Source organism: Ptychodera flava, chromosome 16 (assembly GCF_041260155.1).
Source record: "Ptychodera flava strain L36383 chromosome 16, AS_Pfla_20210202, whole genome shotgun sequence".
In the NCBI taxonomy this organism is placed as follows: Eukaryota; Metazoa; Hemichordata; class Enteropneusta; family Ptychoderidae; genus Ptychodera; species Ptychodera flava.
In genome coordinates, this window is record NC_091943.1 from 32,947,808 (window position 1) to 32,968,569 (window position 20,762).

Below are 20,762 nucleotides of genomic sequence, written 5' to 3' on the forward strand. Positions count from 1 at the left end.
TGGTCAAGCTGAACCATGTGACTGACCACAAATACACAGTAATGGTCTGTTTACATGCCCGTGAATATGACTAATAAAATTAACCCGGTTCGTTGATAATATAATGGAAATAACAGACTCCGCTCTGACCATTAACGTTTACTTGTGGCGCGGGATCAAGGAAAGCCAAATTAAACAGGCTCGGCAAGCCTCGCCCGTTAATTTTTGGCTTTCCTCTCGCCCTTGCTCATAAATAAACGTTAATGGTCAGTGCGTCGCCCGTTATTTCTATAATATCAGCTATGATATGTTACGGTAAATGTCAAGATTAATATGCGGGCGATAATTGTCATCAGTTTTGGAGTGTTCTCTTACTATATTTGCAATTTGATAGTTGCAGCTCTCTGCCTAAAGTGATGTTGCTGACGTAAAAATTTGAATGACTTTGAGGAACAAGGATATTTGGGATAGCTAAATACTGGAATAATATGTTAAATCTAGATTTAAAGCAGAGGAAAGTTTTGATCAGTAGTGATTGTAAAAATATATTGTGCCATAAAAAAGTTCTTCCTGTGCGACTATTTTTGAGTCCCAGTATCTGTTCTTATGATATTCACTGAGATTTGGAGGCCTGAGATTGTCATGCATGGTAATGACTTCTACAAAAACCAGGTCATATACCGGTAGTTTATGAATGAAGCCTATTTACACAAATTTCCATGTTTATACACAAGGCGGAATAAAAGTAAAGCCTCAAAATGTAAGGATTTTCCTATCATTTTTAAAATTCTGGGCATGAGCATATAATAAATCGGTTATTCCCCAGTATTGTCAGTTCCTTGTGTCGAGTCAGCATGAGTGTCATTTAGGCTAAGTCACACACTAGACGAAGTCAAGAGTCTAATGCAGCACAAATGACATTAATGCGGATATGACACAGGAACAGATGATGTTGTCTAATAACCTCTAATATGCATGATGCTTACTATTGTATACATATACAAGGAAAGCATAATCCTTCACTCTGAAAAGACCACATAAGTAAGGCACGCGACTGAAATACATTGGACTGCAGCATCATTTGGTTTTGGCGTCAGAACTATACAACATACAGTGTGATTTACTAGACAGCCACAAAAAACTTGTCAGAGCCATCAAATGTGAATGAACCCCATTTACTGCCCAAGTTGTATGACTACTGTTCAATCAGGCTGCACAACCCAATTGCATAGCTTTTGTTCAGTCCCCCTCTTGACTATACATATTGCAAACTTCTACGGGCTCTGCATGACACAAAGGGCCGGCTGGCATGCTTCATTGGGTGTACAAAAATAACATCCTAACAAATTTAGTGCACAGGTACAAAACAATGTTGAAGTTACATGCAATTTACTTTGGACTGGTATTTTAATATTTCACCATCATAGTTAATTGATGATGCAAACATAAACACCTCAAAAATGAACAACTTTTGTGATATCTTGATAGAATCAAGCAAGGTTACTCTCAGAGTTAAATGTCTCGGTTCACCTTCAAGTGAAAAAGCTATTACCTTGCCGCAAAGTAATAGGATAATTGAAACAATGCAACCAAGGTAAAATTAACATACAAAGCTAACACTGATGAAGGACAAGCTATTTGTTCGAAACATGTCTGTTTTGCTAATTCACAGTGGAAGAAGAGAACTTTTCTGTACTTTAAAGCTAACAGATGCGGGCGAACAGTCATTAGTTTCTCATCTCTTTGTGATCTTCTGAAACACTTGTCCTTGCAGTGGACAATAAATGTGAAATAAGAAAGAAAGGTTTACCGACAGACAAATCACCACACAATGTTGGTCTCTGTATATCTTTGACAGCATGCCCAGCAGGTGGGGTTTTGCTAAAAGCACATGTGAATGAGACTAGCCTTGAGTATTTAATGTTGCAAATCTACCCACAGTATGCATCTTCTGAAAGTTTGTGAACGACAAAATAATAGCATGAAGTACAACACCAGTAAATGAATCACACAATAGAAACATATCTAAATCAGAATACATGAAATGTGCAGGTGCCATTATAAAACAAGGTCTGTGATGGTGTAAACTGTTTTGATTGGACACTGGAATAGAATGTGAGAACAGCAAGCAAGTTGTACTGAAAATCTTGGTTACATGCAGATAAATAAACACGTAGCTGGTCTGGAGTTTAGACAGCTTCAAAGAAACAGTCATATTGTCATCAAGACTGCAAGCACATCAGTACAACATACACACACACAATTGAAAACAGTTCGCTTGTATTATTGATTAGGGACAGTCTCAGAGTGTCGCATAAATTAAAGCAAAATTCATTCGTTTACAAGGGGGATGGGGTTGGGGGGTTGACCTCCATTCAGTTTATAGTGAACCTCACTTTTGCACTTTCCTTTTGTGATCACAAGTTCCTTGTGTGTAAAAGCAAAACAAAACTGCACATACGTGCCAACAAATTTTAAAGTAACTGTTTCTGGCTCCTTCATGTCCCAAATACAATTTACCGACAGTAACATTGTATCCTAAACCTTTCATTCATCAAATTATAACAATGAAATTGGAGGGTCTATGATTATAAAGGTAAAAAGTATCATTTTTTCAATGTGCTATAAGCATCTGCCAGCTCTAAACCACACCTGGTCATTTCATTCTCACTTTGTTGATGAAACAGCATGCAGCACTGAATTCTCAGTGCAGTCTTCACGAGGCACATAATTCTCAATAGTGACAATACATTGTTCTCTCAGGCAGGCATCAACATTTTGCACTTTTGAACTTTCGTTCAGGGGGAGGGGGAAGACGTTTTGATCTAAACGAAGGAATTTCATGTCTTGAACTTATGCGACAATCTGAGACGGTCCCTTGGTCAGCCAGGTGGTAAACGGGTTTCTTTCTCAAGTAACAACTGAATTATAACACTTGGTAGTTTGTCAGTATGTAAAATGATAAAACGTATGAGTACTGATAAAATACAAACATGTCAGCTGGTATATCATTCTTGGCTGTTGTTAGCTGCATAAAACTGACAATCAATACAATATTTGTCCTTGACCGTTTCAATTTCACAACTGCTATACACCTAGTGTTCTACCGTACAGCAAAGAACAATGTATCAGACAGCTTGCTGAGGCTACAGATTCAAACACTGTTAATACTGTTTACTGTGGCAGTTCCAAAGACAAGTGGTTTATTGGTAAAGATGGAATTATTGCCATGCACTAGCTCTACCACTTTGGGCTTTTATATTGATATTTATTCATTTGCACTGTTATTGACCCTATGAAACTCACTGTCAATCAATTTGTTTGTCCTTGACCGTCTCAAATTCACAATCACTGACCCACTTTGTATTTTCAACAAAGGAAAAATGTCAATAGCTTGCTGGGCCACTGTTAAAAGCACCTCTACTATTTTACTTGTTCCATTTCAACTTTTTTGAAAATGAAACTGTCCATGTAATTGTCTTTTCAACTTCATATTAATAATAATCAAATATTAAGCTGTGAATAGCATAAAACTGATTAAAAGGATTGGTTCATCAAATGAAAACAAAAATAAAGATGATAATTAGACAAAATGGATTGAGTCTTGTGACCTTTTTAAATCCTGTTATGGACTTTACTTCGTCAGCAACTTACCATTTTGAATACAAAGCTATAATGAAGTAAGAATCATACAATAAGACATGCCAAATTACTTGCGTACTTGGGCTAGTTTCCTTTCAGTGTTATGGGACATAGAGTTTGGGGACAGTCTATTTTCAAAGTTCAAAAATTTCCACATAATGATCAAATTTTATCTATTGTGATTACTGAATAGAATTGCATAGTACTTTCTTTGAGTTCAAAATATGAGTGATGTGTAAAATTTTGAATTATTGATCTTGATACTGTACCTATACATCAAACAAATGAAAGATTCATCACCATGACAACTGTCAGCATTTATGAACTGTTTTGTTATTGAAATGATCACCTCTGAAAATCATCGCCTCATTTCTGTCGAATTTTACTACCTGCTGACATTGAGCAGATACGTTCTATCCAGCTGTCATCTTATCTCTTCTATGCATCTAATAGGCTGGACCTGACACGTTGATGTTGTCTCTTTTGTCTTAATTGTATTCAGAGTTATCACCCTGTAATGCTTCCAAATAAGGGATTCCATATGAGAAACTTCTACATCGATTCATTAACCAAAAATGAGTAAAAGTAATTGTAACATACAACAGTATTTGATATTGTTCTACATGATTCAGTCCTTGGACTATCATCTTCTGTTTCAATTACACACAACAAAAATACCGCAATTATTCGGTGTCACTCAAATTTGATCAGAATTGGTATATACCAGTATGGGTACCAAAGATCAACAATATATATTGTTTCTATCTGTTCAGAGCAGGAAAATTCTACGTTGATGTTATGACAATGATTTCTGCACAGTACAACCAGAAAAACAACAAGAAATATTTAAACCAGCAAAAAAAGAATGACAAAAGTAAATAAGGTCTGAAACTTTAGGTACTGGAGTTCAACTTTAGCAACATGCATAGCAGAAACAGTTAGTCCCTCTTAGTTGGAACCATAGACAGTCTTCCCCCTCTACTGTCTATGGTTTGATCTGGTCTGTTAATATGTAACAGTTCATAAACAAGTCATCGAAAGATGACACAGTCCCCGCTGTTTACATTGTTTGGAATGTTTAGTAGCTGTAAACTACTGATAATTGTATTAATGTTGAATTCTGAGTATCATTAGGCGATTTCTGAAATGTCTTGATTGTTTCGTTTTTACATCATTTCACCGCTTGGGGGCGCTGCCGGTGGGGGTGGATGATTTTATTGCGTCTGCAAGGAAATGTGAACGAATGGTCTGTCGATAGGCAATGGACAGCGTTAGCGACACCAACACTATCATAAACGGGCCATTGTTTACTTTGACAAATCTCAATAACATTCAACATCTAAGAATTCCTAGGGTTTCTGCGAGCCCTCGAGGCAAATATCTCCCTTGCTCTGCCGTACGGGAAATCGGCAACACACGGCCCTTCCATTGAGAGCAACATCAAATTATCTACATTGCCGTCGGAAAATCTACTACGGGCTCCTGTCTTAGCAGCTGAAGCCCTTTTCGCATGCAACCAAGGATACAGGAATTACTACTGCAATACATGTCAATTGTCGAACTGCAGGACACCTTTCCGCATATTCTTGAATTAGCAAACGACATGACTCCGAGTTCTCAGCGTAAACTTCGCTTGTCTTGAAGTCGTTTCTAAACGCGTTGCCGTGAGTGCTCACGGTTTACGTTAGTCTGATCCAAGATGATCGATGAAGTTTCAAGTGCCTTGATACCGTAGTCACGGAGTTCATTGTCAATCTCTGGGTATTTACTTGCATTTATGACTTTGTCAAGACACAATAGGATATAGTACATGTAGTACAGTTGGCAGGAAATCGCTCCTCCGTTCGCTGTATCAAATGTTCGCGCGATGAAGCGTCAACGCGAGTTTGCACAGGCAAAGCGGATGACGCAGCTCTCATTAGCATATGTCAGGTCGTGTGGTTGGCTTCGATTTCTTCTCTGAACTCGCGTTCATGATTCCTTTACATCTAACACTGTCCGTAATTCTGCGATGGTCGACTGTATCATTGGTTGTATTATCGAAAGGTTGCGTTCATGATTCCTTTACATCTAACACTGTCCGTAATTCTGCGATGGTCGACTGTATCATTGGTTGTATTATCGAAAGGTTTGCATCCTGACTATGAAAGACAAAATTACATTGGTCAATGATCGGCATCATCAACATGCATGTCATGGCTATACGAACGAATATTGTTTGCTTCAGCAAGCCGTCTGCAACGTTGTTATTTGCGGCATTCATCACCAAACTCCAAAAACAGCGCGGGCCTTCGCACCGTTACGCTCCACCAAGGGATAGCCATCGGGCAGAGCATGGCTCCTTCAGACTTTGAAAGTCGACGTTCTTTCTCTTATTTCGATCCCGTACTAGCCGTTCTTTCAACTTCCGAGTAGCGAAAAAAGTTGAATATTAATGACGGTTTTTCGGTACTGCATTACTTTCGGACGGCATCATTCGTGGCCAATGCAGTCGACGTCGAACGCCGCCTTCATTTTTCGTCCCGTCATGACGAACCGTCTGATCCCAAACAGATAACTTTGTCAAACAGCCACATTTCACAGCACGTGTTCACTGTGACGCGTGATCGACGGATTAGTATATCGGTTCTTGCATGGATGTAATTACATCCATGGTTCTTGCTGCTGACACAATATTGTTACATTTTATCAGAAGCTGGTCGCGTAGTTTAGAGTGATTCAGTCTTATTCAAAATACACGGAGAACAGAAGGTGCCTATCAGTGCCCCTTTTGAAGCGGGCTTTTGTATATTTTTGCAAGATAAAGCAGCCAATTTAGTAACGTATGCCGTACGCAATGACCGGCTCAATATGCATTCAAAATTATTTCGTTGCGTGTAATTACGCAAGTACGCAAAATTTTCCGCAAACGGAAACTGCATCGAGTAGTACATGACACGTATGTTGGTAAATATCTCTGCATGTGTACTGATCCAATTTCATCAAACAATCACAAATTTCAATCAATCAAAACCAACAGTCATTGACATGTCAAGCACGCTGTTTCTCACGCAGAGCCCGCCTAAAACGTTCCCATCCACGGCACACTACGTGCCTACTACGGGCAGGAGACATACCAAACCAGACAATTAAACTTGAACGAAACTCCTGCTGCTACCACCATGAAATGACTCACAATTCGTAAAGGAATATCGGGAAAAGGCGATTACATTAGAAAAAATAGTGCACTCTAGAAAATCAAATCATACCGATAAAATCTTCGTATGAGCAAACTTGGTCTCGTTTATACCTCCATGTGAAAACAATGCCATGGATTTGTTTCCGAGTCGAGTATGCATTAAACGTCAAATTGATTGTTTTGTTTGCTCGTTTCTTTTTTTTTGCACGTTAACAAATGAATTAGATCAGGAAATTTGAAGACGACATAACACTAAACGAAATGGTTTTCGGAACATGTAGTTACACTCTAGAGGTACTGTGAGGCATGTGATCACCAGCGATTCAAATCGTCTGAACATACCATTATTTTACGGGAGCCCGCATAAACAACCGTAGTGCTTGTCAACGATGATGTTTAAAACTGACGAGATGACATTTTTTGCAAATTACTAAAGCTTTCTGTGGCTCTCATTCATCACGACAGACAACGCTTGACGCCTAAAACTCCAAAACCGACCAACCGAAACCGTCACCAGTCCTGCGAAATACCTTTTGGAATCGACTACAACCTTTGCTAGCGTCTCCCCCATAAATAATCGTACAGTCCGGTGATTTACGTCATCAGCGTATTTACATGATCCAAACATTGGCTTCAGATTAGGATTCAGAGAAAAAAGTCTGAATAAAAGACATCAAGAGTAATTTTGGTGACTAAATTGAATTATTTTGAGATAATAAGGACTGTGCATCAAGAGACCATATGTTACTACATTTATGCCCAGTTACAAAACGATCGCTTCACAGATGCCACAGAAATCGTGATGACAGGTGCACGGACGGAAGGACGCCGGGATGGACATGACCTAACCCATTAAGTCCCCGCTTGAGGGGACTTAACAATGACAGGAAATGGACTCAAGCCTGTTTCAGACACTGGCCATCACTCCTGCACATTTGCAGGATTTTGCTTTTTCTTACCACATATGCACATTTTTGACACTGACAAGTTCATTTGAACAAATTCACATCTCAACCCCTGCATCTACCTGTACACCAAATACTGAGATGGTAGCTTTGGCGGTATGGGAGCCTTTGTGTGTGACGGACATACATCCGCACATACCCACAAATATACAGACATACAGGGGCCACTCAGACTCATCATAAGCTCTTTTTGGTATTTATATACAAAACCAAATATGAGCTAAAAACCACTTTAGTTATCAGGCTGATGCTGATCCAGGCTTTTCTATGATTCAACTGATCGAAATCTCATTGGTACATGAATATGCTTTGATAGACTATAGCTTCCTCATAAATTTAGTTAATAAGTCCTGTGTCACTCCCTTTAGTAGCTTTAAAAGTCAAGGAGCAACATGTATATGGAGGAAATTTCCTCATAGCATCATCGAAAACTGAGCCATTGCAATAGTCAAGAGGACCTATTTCCTCTTCAAAAATAATCTGTTAACTGTCTATATGTATAATCAGGCATGACACTGTGAATTTTGAGAACAAAATCAAATATTACTACCTGTAGTACAGGGAGATGTTAACAACATCAATGTATTATATTTGCAATTTGCAACTCCCATTAACTATCTAACGTTAACGTTACAGTATTGCAACAAATTCTCTGATCTTCCGATCTTCAATCCAGTCTCAGCTATAGACTCCTTCCATGCTAGTGATTTACATTCCCATGGAATACTTGTGGAGCATTGACTTAAGCTTCCCACCGGAAGGTAGGTGTCAATCTTAAGAAATAACACAGGATAACTTGTACCAAGTGAGAAATGGTGAGCCATCATGTTTGTAATAAAGATTGCCTTACATTATAAACACTGTACCTACCATCAGCAGAAGCAAATCTTTCCTCTATGCTATCCTTGTCAGTGAGAACATCTTTGAAAGCATCTGGCAATATCTGTATATCATCTATTGTAAAGTCTTGGTCGAACAATTTGTTATCCAACACCACTCTTCTAACCTTATTGAGGAACTGGTGTACCCTGGAGATTTAACAGCAAGTGATATACAATTTCAAAGAGACATTGGGGAAAATATAAGAGTGGCAGTTACCTAGTAGAGTATGTTGCCTTCATGTCCAAAAGGGTTCAGCTAGCTCTTTGAATAAAGGACTAATCAGAATGCTAAGGGTTTACATGTAACTTAGATTTTACATGTAACATACAAACAACACAATATTTTCTCAGCACTGAAGTTTGCAAGAATGAAAGCACTGTGAGTTAAAAAACATCACAAACAATATATCAGCTGCAAGAAAGACAAAATAAGTTATGTTTGAAATGCTAATGAACCAGGACTTGTTTTAATTAATACTTTCAAAGAAAATTGCTCAAAATTATAACTTGAATCATGTTCCAGCTTTCAATTACTGACACACATCACACTTTTTTCATCAAAACACACAACCCTCCATGTAAATAGGAATTTCAATACATGCAATAAAAAAATTGATGAAACAGAAAGTCCATATTATTTTAATAAAACCTCACACTTTGTAACATTTTGATACTAAAACACAATTTTCATGTGTAAAATAACATGATAAAGATAAGTTATAGTGGCTACATGTAATAGAGACTAAGTAAGGTTTCAATGTCAGCCATGTTGCAGACAAAATGGGTCATTGTCACTAATTATGGTCTATTATTGTCCTCATTATGAACAGAAAAAAAATGCAATAATTATTACTTCAACAGTGTAGAGGAAATCACTGTTTTCAACAGCAGTATTAAATATACCATACTATAACAGTAATTAGCAACAGTCAACAGTGTACCGGTACAATTATATCAGAAGTGACAGTGACTGCTGGAGGGATCTGGTAAAATCTTACACACACAGGAAACAGGCACAAATGCCTTGTACCCAATATAATCCCCATTCTTTTAGAGTTCACAAATCCAAAAACATTTTTCTCTGTTTGTACCTACATAGAATCAGGATAATTAGGGAATCCATATGGATCTCTTTCACCATCTGGACAAAAGGACTGTAGAAGAGGAATGATGCCAGCTGATGGTAGAGGCTGTGCATAAAAGAAATCTGCAAAAGAAAAAGAAAAATAATTAACAATTAGTATCAGAGTGAAAGAGCAGTAATTGTGTTCTCTTTCTTACACCTCATCTTTTCTTTTGTGATAATACTATCGATGTTGCTGTTTGGGAACTAAAATACTCCATTCTGAGTATTTGACTTCTCTTATTTATATTGAGTGTGTTTTACTCAAAACCTTTTCTTCATTCTACTTTTCACCACTCGCAATCACCATAATAATGAGATAATAGTCAGATCCTTGTACGAGAGTCGTCAGATGGACACACTATCTACAAATCACCAGCCTACAAAGCTACTGCTCCAGATTAGCTGACATTTCTATTATCCTGTTAAAGAATATTTATTTACAGAGTTTGGGAAGAATAGTAACTGGATGTAAAACTTGTATAATCTTGTTTTCTTGCAATATTGATATTGATGGCAATAACTGAAACATCCTGTGAATTTACCAGCTCACAGTTTGTACCAAAACAATAATATACTGTATCTCTACTTATGCAGATTGGGTAATGAAAATTCTTAAGTATCTCTTAAACACGTAAGTTTTTTCTTTAGCCAAGGATTATCTGTGAAAATCCCTTTGGCAAAAAGCAAATATCCCTTAATGAGTTGTAAATCCACTCATACTTCATAAATATCATGATAAGTTTCAAGTTGTGACATATTTTCATGTCACACCTGTCTTGCATTTGTTTTACTGTATGCCAGTGAATTAACGATTCACTGAAGATATCGCATAAAACTTTTTTGGAAGATAGTAAATGTTGGTAACTTAGCAACGAAGTGGATTTTGCACCAAGAGAAGATTACTACTTGCAACTAATTTCCTTCAGATTGAATCTACCCAACATCTTTGAGTCATCTTCAGTTTAAGAGCCACTAAAATGTATTGCTGGATTATTTATCCACAGATGTATTTCAGAATGCTTTATATCAATCAGCCAGTGTGACAGTAAAAGCCCCACTCTAGCCACTATGGTAGATATTGGCATACTATTTACCGGTAATACACAAAGAATGTCAATATTCTCTCAAGGTGGTAATATGTGACTTGAAAGATTTAAACTTTCACTGAAACTTTCCCTCAAGGACATTTTCAACCATTCTCTTTCAAAATTACAAAAAAATCTAGGTACTATGCATACAAATTGCTGACATTTACCGATATTTGAATTCAAAATGACTGCCATCCTAGTGTTAAATCTATGGGGGAAAAACTAAATTTCAATTTTACTAAAACAAGATGGCAAAAGCTTTATATACTCAAGAGCTTCCAAAAGATCCAATGCAAGAGGTAGATCAGAAAAATAATGTAAAAATCTGAGAGTCTCAATGGCTGTTTCCAAGGTGTAGCACAATAATAGACGGGTTGATGGAGATGCAACTTTGTGTGTTCAAATTACTGTAGTCTTAAATCCATGTAACCATATTGAACAGAGATATTAAATGAATGGACTTTGGTATCAACTTTTCATTAAATTCTTTGTTTTTCTTGCTTTAAATCACATAGCAATTCAAACAAAACTAATAGTTAAGCAGTTCTGAGTACATGTTTTGACATAAATACTATAAATACTATAAGAAATTTCTAAACAGTAGAAATTTTTACTAAGAATCTTAAAAAATACAAAGTATGCAGATTTCACCATAGTTTGAACACATGCAAATGAGGTCATCTGTAAGTTGGAGCTTATGAATGCTATGAGGCATAGAATGTTAGTTTTGACTGTCATGAGGCATATACATGTAGTTTCTTACACTTTGGACAAAAATAGGAGATCTTCAAAATCCATATAACATACAGATTGCATCTAAATTTAACAACTAACCTTCCTTATGAATCTGTGAACCAATTATCAAAACAGTGGTTTACAAGAGGAAGTTATATATTCTTTTTGAATTCAAATGATGGATCAATTTATCTTTGAATGGAATCGATATAGACGTACACTGTCACCAATACAAAATTGATACACACTAAGCATGACCATTTCCCCCAACCTTTTTGTATTTGCATGGGAAATCCCTACAGCTTTGACTGACTGAACTGTGCTTTGTTGGAAAACAAAGTTCATTGCAAGTGTGAAAAACAAGGTTGTATACAGAAGATGAGTTACCACTATCCTTAATTACATCGCTTTCATCATATACATGTAAGAAGAGTGAACTATGACCCATAATAAAGTAACAGGTATTTGAACTAGAAGGGTCAAAATGGATTATTGAAAATCATCGAGCTTTTGGGAATAGCCTATTCAATGGATGATATTTCTATGGTGAAATACGATACGTACAGTGAACTATTTATACATCACCACAGTGCTTTTGAGAAAAACAGTGAGCACCATGATGGTTTAGCTATACAAAAACCAGACTGTTCTTTTCCGTACCAAATGTAAGCTAAATATCAATGTAATCATGTAGAGCAGATGATACTTTGCAGGATAGATTTCATTGCAGGACGATTAATGCCAAATGTGTGAATGACTTAAAATTCTGAAATTTTTGTTTACCATATTTTCGAACAAATGTACCGCGTAATATATTTGGTTGTGTGTTTTAATATCAAGGGGTATAAATTCATTAATCCACAATTATCTAACCATTTAGCTCATTACATGCATGGGTGCTTTTCATCTCATATCTAATTAGTGAGCATATGTGACAAATTCCATCACACATTTCAGCTAATACTTTTGGAATAATTATCACAATCTCAAACTGTTGAGTGCTCATTAAATAAATTATTATTTCATTTTAGCCATCTAAACATTGTTCACTCCAAGCTATTGTAAGTACCTTTGACAGGCAAGCAATGCCATAAAAAATTTAACAGAGAAACTTTGTCATTGAATTATAGTGATGAAGGTTTTTAAAATGTTGATAACAGTGGTCTTTACAAGTGCCACTTGAAAAATACTGACCTCTGACAGTTTTATCTACAAACTACACAAATCCTCCCAAAGAAAAAGACACACAATAAAAATACACATGATACAGTAAATACAATTTCTTTTAATAATTCTACAGTTTTCTGCAGGATGAATTACATGTACTAAGATCTTCTTTCATTCAATTAACATATCTATTAAATCCTACCCATTTGACAAATATTCTCTCTCATGTTCAATTTCCTTTAGCCATGTGAAATTTTTAACAGACAAGAGTTAAGTTACACATTAAAATCCTTGGAGACATCTGGACGATTTCACAGTTGATTTATAGATGAAAATTTAGTACATGCTATCACACTTCTTGGAGACCAAACGATTAAAAATTCACACACAAGTACAAAATCAGAGCTATATATAGAACCATCAACAATTTGGCTTCTACTATCTATGGTACCGGTGCTCATTTTAAATTTTATATCAGTGATTTTCAACGTTACTAAAGCTGTTAGATGGCCTTGGGATCCGTCAGTATCACTTCAGGAAATTAAAATCCACATCTACCTGCTGCAATACTGTGCAGCATTTCAAGTAGCGTGACCTGGTCCAATGCCAAAGCTTCAGCGCTGTTATGAGGCAATGAAGGTTGGACGAGTGCCTCGGCATTTCTGTGCGCACAAGGTCACACACTCAATATATATACTGTACATGTATGCCGATAAAGCTTAAAATTAAATTTGTAAAAGGTTACACTGCAATAGTTTAGCTGACTGACATGGTCATGGTCACATGCCAACAACCCTTGGCTAATATATATTAATTCCATTGTAAGGCCAATATACAAAACATCTGATTTTGTCAAGTTCTAAAATGTCTTTATCAGTCGAATATGGTAGCATCTTTTTCAAACAAGAGTTATGATGATTTCACAAGGCTACTAAATTAAAGGTATACTGTTACCTGTTCCAATTTTGCCACAGTTGCTATGGAAAGAGAAAATCTAACCAATCACAGATTTTAAGCTGGTGGCCGCTTTTAAAAACAGTGCCATCACATGGGCATTTTGAAAACCAAGGAACGCCCCTTTGACCATATATGAGCATATCTGGATTACAGGTTACAGACTGTATACCTTTAATAGAACAGAACAACTTTAAACTTTTTATTTAATAAATACATCATTTTATGATAGTTCAATCAAAATGAAGTATATCTGACTTTTTCTGTGGTTAATGCTTAGAATTATTACAATTACTTAAACACAAATTGTGACTTTCTGTTATTTTCAAAATGATACAACATCAGCATCCCAGCTTTATATGAGCACTGCTGCTCAAGACAAAAAGAATTACCATGGAAAGTCAATTTGTTGAATGTGGACATCGACAAGCACCTGTGAATGAATGTGTGTGTATATGTGTGTGTTTTGTGTGTGTGCACTGTACGTATGTACGCGTGCACACACACACACATGCATTCAAAGAGAAGTACATACGTATGTATGTATGTATACTGACTGATTTAGCACATAGCCTTGGCAAACATATATACTGAATCAGTGAATTGCTCTGGAATGTCATGAAGTGTTTTTCTTCCTTGAGAATTCAATAAAGTTGAAAACACATCCTTGACTCACTGCATTAAATTTTTTTTTCATTTAATGCTCAATTCTAGGACATTCACAAATTTAATTGGTATATCAAACACTGAAAACCCTTCAACTCTTCCGTCTTAAAACATGACGTATACACAGCTTCTAAAAATCTTTGATTTATAATGTTAAAATACATTGGATGCCATTTTTTCATGAACATGTTATGCCAATGTATGGTTAAATCTGTTTTTTAATCAATTTTTAATCAACATACTTTTTTGTTCTTTAAATTTTCTCATATATGTACAAAATAGCATAAATAATTATTTAATTACATAACATGATGAGTCAATCATTGCAAACGTTTTGTTGACTAAATCGAACTTCAAGAGTCCAAGCTTTAAATTGAAATACTACAAACCAGATGCAACAATTGCATGTGTCACTGAGTAGATTGGGTAAACCCCTAGGAACTTCTGGCATATAATTTAATCCCATCTAAATCATCTTCCATCATAACAGCCTACACTTGTATGCACTGCATCAATAAATCAAGCTGAACAGGTACCAGTAAAAAACTTTGTGTTACGGTGCTTGTAAATCATCTGTAGCATGCACATGTACAAGAGTTCAAGGTAGATGCACGAGTGTTTTGACCCTCAAGTTCATCAACAGAACATGTAGAAATTATTGGTAATAGTTCTAAAATTTTATCATTTAGAATTCGTATTTTGAAACAGTCAGGTGAGTGGAAATGTGGTAAAGTTGTCAAATTTGAAAAAAATTGTGTGCTGTCTATGCTTTTAAAATTTCTGTATTAAAATATCATTTTATCTTCATTTTGGCAGTGTTCTTCAACATCCCGTCTACCTGTGTTCAATGCAATAAACCTTTTACTCCATATTTTTTCAAAATATTACATTTTTTTCTCTTTATAAAAAGAAACAATCTGCCAAAAAGTTCCTTTATCTTACCAGGTTACCATACATTATTTCTACATTTTTACAAGTTAATTTAGCCTTAATTGAAATTATTTGCATACATTTAATAAAAGTTAGCTTGGAAAACAAAACATAAATGCCCTGCACGACCACCTGAAGATAAACTTGGACCAAACACACAATGTCATTTGCTTTGCATCCCAGCACATCTAGAAAATTATGTTGACATGCCACACTATTTTATATTTTGCTGCCAAATCTACATATACAGGGCGTTGGAGTGGACTATGTTTTGTACCAGTATAACCATGGGGATGACACTTGAATATTTGTTTCAAAACTATAGAAGAAGAACACCAAAAACACTTAGAATTACTGTGTGAAAAGAATAAAACATATTTTTGGCCTTATCTTCACTGTTAACTGCTGTTTCTGTCATAGAACTACACAATTCAAAAAATGTATTAAAAACATTCAAAAAAACTTATATTATTTGGCATTTCCTAGACCATTGGGAAAATTCCATCCAAGACCCCAGTACCTGGAAGAGGTAGGACAATTATCAGTTGATCCACCTCTTCAGAAAAATATTGCATTATGTCATATACATCTATTAGTTCTTTCATTCATCATTCAAATTGTGACATCAGGAAAACATCCTTTCAAAACGTATCTCCTTGACTGACAGTGAGTGCCATTTAGCTATTCACTTGAACTTTCAATTTCCCTTTACAATAACATTTTTGTTATCTGGAGGAAAAAAATTAATGGACTTGCGCAGCTAATATATCAATCTTCTTAACTACAAACAGACAAAATATGGATACGGCCTTTCACATGTGTATCTTTATGTATAGCTGCGGGCACATAAAAGTAAATGATGAATCATAAGATACATGTTACTGCTGTATTTGTTATCAAATACCTGACACCCTTATGTTACATTATCTTCACTGACCAGCAATTATGAAAAAAAAATAATTCACAAAATTATGTTTGCTGAGACTTACACATGACAAGTTTTGTTATGACAATAATCTCACTAACCATCCACTTGCAAAAGACATATGTTTATAATGTGGCAATATCACAAAGCTTTCTCATAGGGTATGGATGAATACGTTCCATCATTATCATTATCACCATCATCTTCATCATCATCTTCATCATCATTTTCATTCTCATCATCATCAACAACATCTTCATCACCACCACTATCATCATCGTCACCATCATCATCGTTATCATCAATTTTAGCATGAAGTTATGGAAACGCTTGCAGGTTTCTACAAGGACTAGTATCTATATTTTGTGATTTCATCAGTTTTGTATACTATCATCTACCTGCACTTGTATGACTTCAGAATTTTCAGTCTGACTGACGCCAATGCATTCTGAAATGTTCAGTCTCATTTCTTTTTCATGAATGTCCTGCCATTGCTGCCATAAGTCATTTTCTTCATTTTCCTGATTTCTGTTTGGTTTCTAAATTATTAAACACTGATGCTTCAAGAATTAAAAACCCTTTGAGCGCCAAAGTCTATTTTTGTCCCCTACATAAAATAAACCCCCGTCAATTTTTCTCAGATTTTTGCCAAAATTTTGAGAAAAAAACTGTAGCAAATGAAATGTGATGTCCATTTGGTCCAAAATTATCAAAAATTACAGAAAAATTCATAAAAATTGATAAAATTTTGCACTACAATTTTGGAGGGAGAAAATTACAGCGCTCAAAGGGTTAAGCTGCAAACATGGAGTCAGGTAAGGTATTGTTCAGTAATTACATGATGACATACCTTGGGGCTGCGCTTGTGATGTAATGACTCTGAGGGAATACTACAGGAAAAGCTTTGTCACTAGGAAATCTTATAAGAGCTTACAAAAGACATGAAAATTATAAGCTAAAAATCAATAACTTAGCCTTAACATGTCAACTGTTCATAAGGTTTGTACTGCTCTATTCCTGTTTATAATCTCTGTCTCCATGACAACCGAGCTAGGCATCAATTTGCCATGTCACGCCAGAAACCTATAACGTTTCAGACGGCAATGCTTTATTAATAATAATAGATTTCATGATCTCCATCTTCTGTTGTTGTTTCACTTTAATAGTTTCATAAATTTGTTTCACAGAAATTTCACGTTTTCTCACAACCTTTCATTTTCCAACAACGTATGGAACTCTGAAAGGTACATTTCTCAAGACTCAGAGTTTAATCTGTAATCGAAAATAAGGCTAATATGTACATAATTTGAAATACAGTTGTGTTAGAAATACGAGGTAGCTAGATAAATTTTTAACTTTTTTTCATAGTAAATTAATCCTGTTTCAGGTTTTCACTGGCTTTCCATACCCATTCTACAATCTATGATCAAATTTTACAAGATCTATAAAAAATTTTAGACATAAAATAACAACATAAAAAATGCAATTTACAAACTCAACCTGTAAACTATATAACGACTATAAACCTCTTTCTGAACACGATAATCTATTTGGCCAAATACATGTATTAGTATATTGTCACGAAATGTACACTTTTCAGACCTAATCTTCTGATAACATACTTGAATGACCCTATGAACAGGTTTAGGTCTGAATTGGTCACTGTTCATGTTTTAATATCAAACCTTTGTACCTGACATGATTATTATTATTATTATTATTATTATTATTAGCATTATTTATTGATTATATTTCAAACGTCAACAGCATTATTCATTACTTAATCTGAATAATTTCCTTGTAATACAAACAAAAAACAGCAGTATCCCAAAAGCACAGAGACAGAAAGGATATGCTACAGAATGCACAGTGATACAAAATGTACTGGTATGCAGGCAATTTGCTGATTGTATCAAACAGAGCTACACAAGTCCCCTGAATTAGTATTACTTCAGGTGAAACCTACATTATTGACAATGACTAACCTACTAACCTCATACATAATTTGAAATTATTGCTCAGAAAAAAATTTACAGCACAGAAAATATGGATACATTGTGTAATTCACTCTAAAATTATGTTTGACTTGTTGCCTTCATTTTTTACATTGAAAATGAAAAATATAAATGCATCAAACAGCAGCATATAAAATGGCACAACATACAAGCTGATGATGCAACTGAGAATGATGAGGAGTCTGTAAAAGATAGATTGAAACCATTTGCATTTCTTCAAATGCCATATACCTTCTTATATAAAGATACCATAGAGCAGTGTAGCTATGATAAATTGACAGGCCTACAGTACATACATTCATAAGTGACATTATTTTGTCAGCATTCTGAACAGGAGAATGCCCATCAATATTCCCACAATAATGATCACAAAATGTATAAAGTACAAAAATAAGCAAATCGTGATCTACACCAAGATGAACAAACATATTAATCAATATATTAGCACATATATAACTGCAAAGTCATACTTGTTAATGATTCCTTATGGCTTAATTACGTGACAAAATGGGAATTCAACAAATGAATTGTTTTAGCTCAATCTGGTATTAAATTGCTTAAACGTGTGTACTTTACAGTTTAATAATCTTAATTCATGCTTCTCAAGAACAGTTTGGGGTTTGGTTCAAGATGTTAGCAGTGTGAAAACCATTCTATCTTGAAAGGCATAAAGTAGATAAATCTTCAACTACTATTAGTCACTCAGTCTCTGAGGCTGCTTTGGGAATTTCTTTTCTGACGCCTGTATGATTGCTATTCAGACTTGAGAGAGATAAAAAGTAAAAGACTGAAACACAACTCATGAATGGAATCTGCTGTTTGATTCTGTGCAAAATTCCTTAATATATTTTGGCTTTGCTAGAAATTTCATCAAACTGTCAATCAGAAATAGCAGGCTTTGAATATTTATTCTTTGTATCTAGGATAGGCACATGTTGAAAATAGGATGATTCGCACAGATGGCGATGATGAAAGATGTATCTAATGAGGAGCTGCTGATGGAATTGCCATGGTGATGGTAATGCAGATATTATCACATTATCTGCTCACATTTTCAAATTCCATCAGAGTCACACCTTCTCTACTTGACATAAATGTTTACACCCTGGTACTTGGTTTTCTCGTCCATTTTATCTAGTGGGACAACAGCAATACACATCATTATCAATTTTATCAACTGTATAAATACCATGAAAAAATCTCTATTTTTGAATAAACAGATTCTGGCTACAATTACTCGATACTTCGAAAGAATTTCAAAATTGTTGATCTATCTACCGAACAGATGAGTATATTTGTCTTCACCTAGTGTTAACAATACACAACAATTATTCATACATAGCCATTATTCTTTATGTGAGTCCGCAATTTTTACCAAAAGGATTATAATTCATGTCATTGTCAATAGAAATAGCAACATACATGTAATCACAAAATCGCTGTTTAAATAAAACTAAGCAAACATACTGATATCGGGTGGTGGACACACTGTGTCCTTTGCTGAAAATTTGATGAATCAGCGCTTCTAATTTTTTTATAGTTTGATAACTCTTGGCAATCCTCTTGGACTTCCTGATTTCACAGTACTTTCACAGTTTCAACACAGACAACTTGTAAGTGATAGCGAGAGCGTAGTGCACAATGGGATCCAATAGTACTGTCAATTAGAAATCCACAATAGTAATGGCTACCACAAGGACTTTGTCAGCATGAGATATGTCAATTTACTGTATCCTTTGGAAATTGACATGAAAGCTAACAGAATGTCATACAATATTACAATGTAAATACAAAATATCAATTTCAGAGAGGAAGCTTGGAACAGAAAATGATGAATAAATTGTTCAAGCTGTCATTACATACTATCATGTTTGTGAAGGACATTCATCAATTTAAATGTTTGACCCTTAACTCTGCAATTCCGATATGAATATGTGTGTGATCAGAGATTGACATCAATTGTCCAAACAGGACATCAGAATCAACTCGGCAGCCCCAAGGAAAATGACACACAACGTCATCATTAAGAAGAACAAATTTAAGGCATTCAATATGAAGATATTTACGGACGGAGAACTACAAATTGTTAGTAATCAGAGTTTGGCTCTCGCCCTCCTTGAAACCAGAATGAATAGAATTAATCAGATGATGAATTTCCTTTGATGAATAAGAGACACTGATTACATGAATTAGTATCAGGGGGATAAGATCAGATGCTCCAAAAACAAACACATGTCTCACTGAACAGAAATCATATTCAACAAGTCATCGTTGATGATACAGTCCCCACTTGTTAATGGGTACTTTGATTACATGTCCTCAGAGAGGATAGAGTCCTCTTCTTTAGGTCTGTGATAAAAATACTTTTGAATAAATTCGCTTGATACATGTCTGAGTTGTAGTTCAGGACATGAAAAAATCGTAATAAAATGGCCACATGTCGGCCATATTGGATCGTATCACAAAACAAATCGATGTGCATATGTATGACATAGGTCAATGTCCTTGTAC

General features: G+C 35.4%; 1 protein-coding gene across 1 annotated transcript in view; it reads right to left on the minus strand.

Moving 5' to 3' along the window:
* Positions 1 to 20,762, minus strand: part of LOC139114638 (ATP-binding cassette sub-family A member 2-like) — an 88,292-nt gene that overhangs the window by 55,326 nt on the left and 12,204 nt on the right. Inside the window, exons 3-4 of the mRNA XM_070676475.1 lie at positions 9,741 to 9,852; positions 8,635 to 8,792 (exon numbers count right to left, since the gene is read on the minus strand). Of these exons, the coding sequence (XP_070532576.1) occupies positions 8,635 to 8,792; positions 9,741 to 9,852 (270 nt within the window). The remainder of the gene's footprint in view (positions 1 to 8,634; positions 8,793 to 9,740; positions 9,853 to 20,762) is intronic.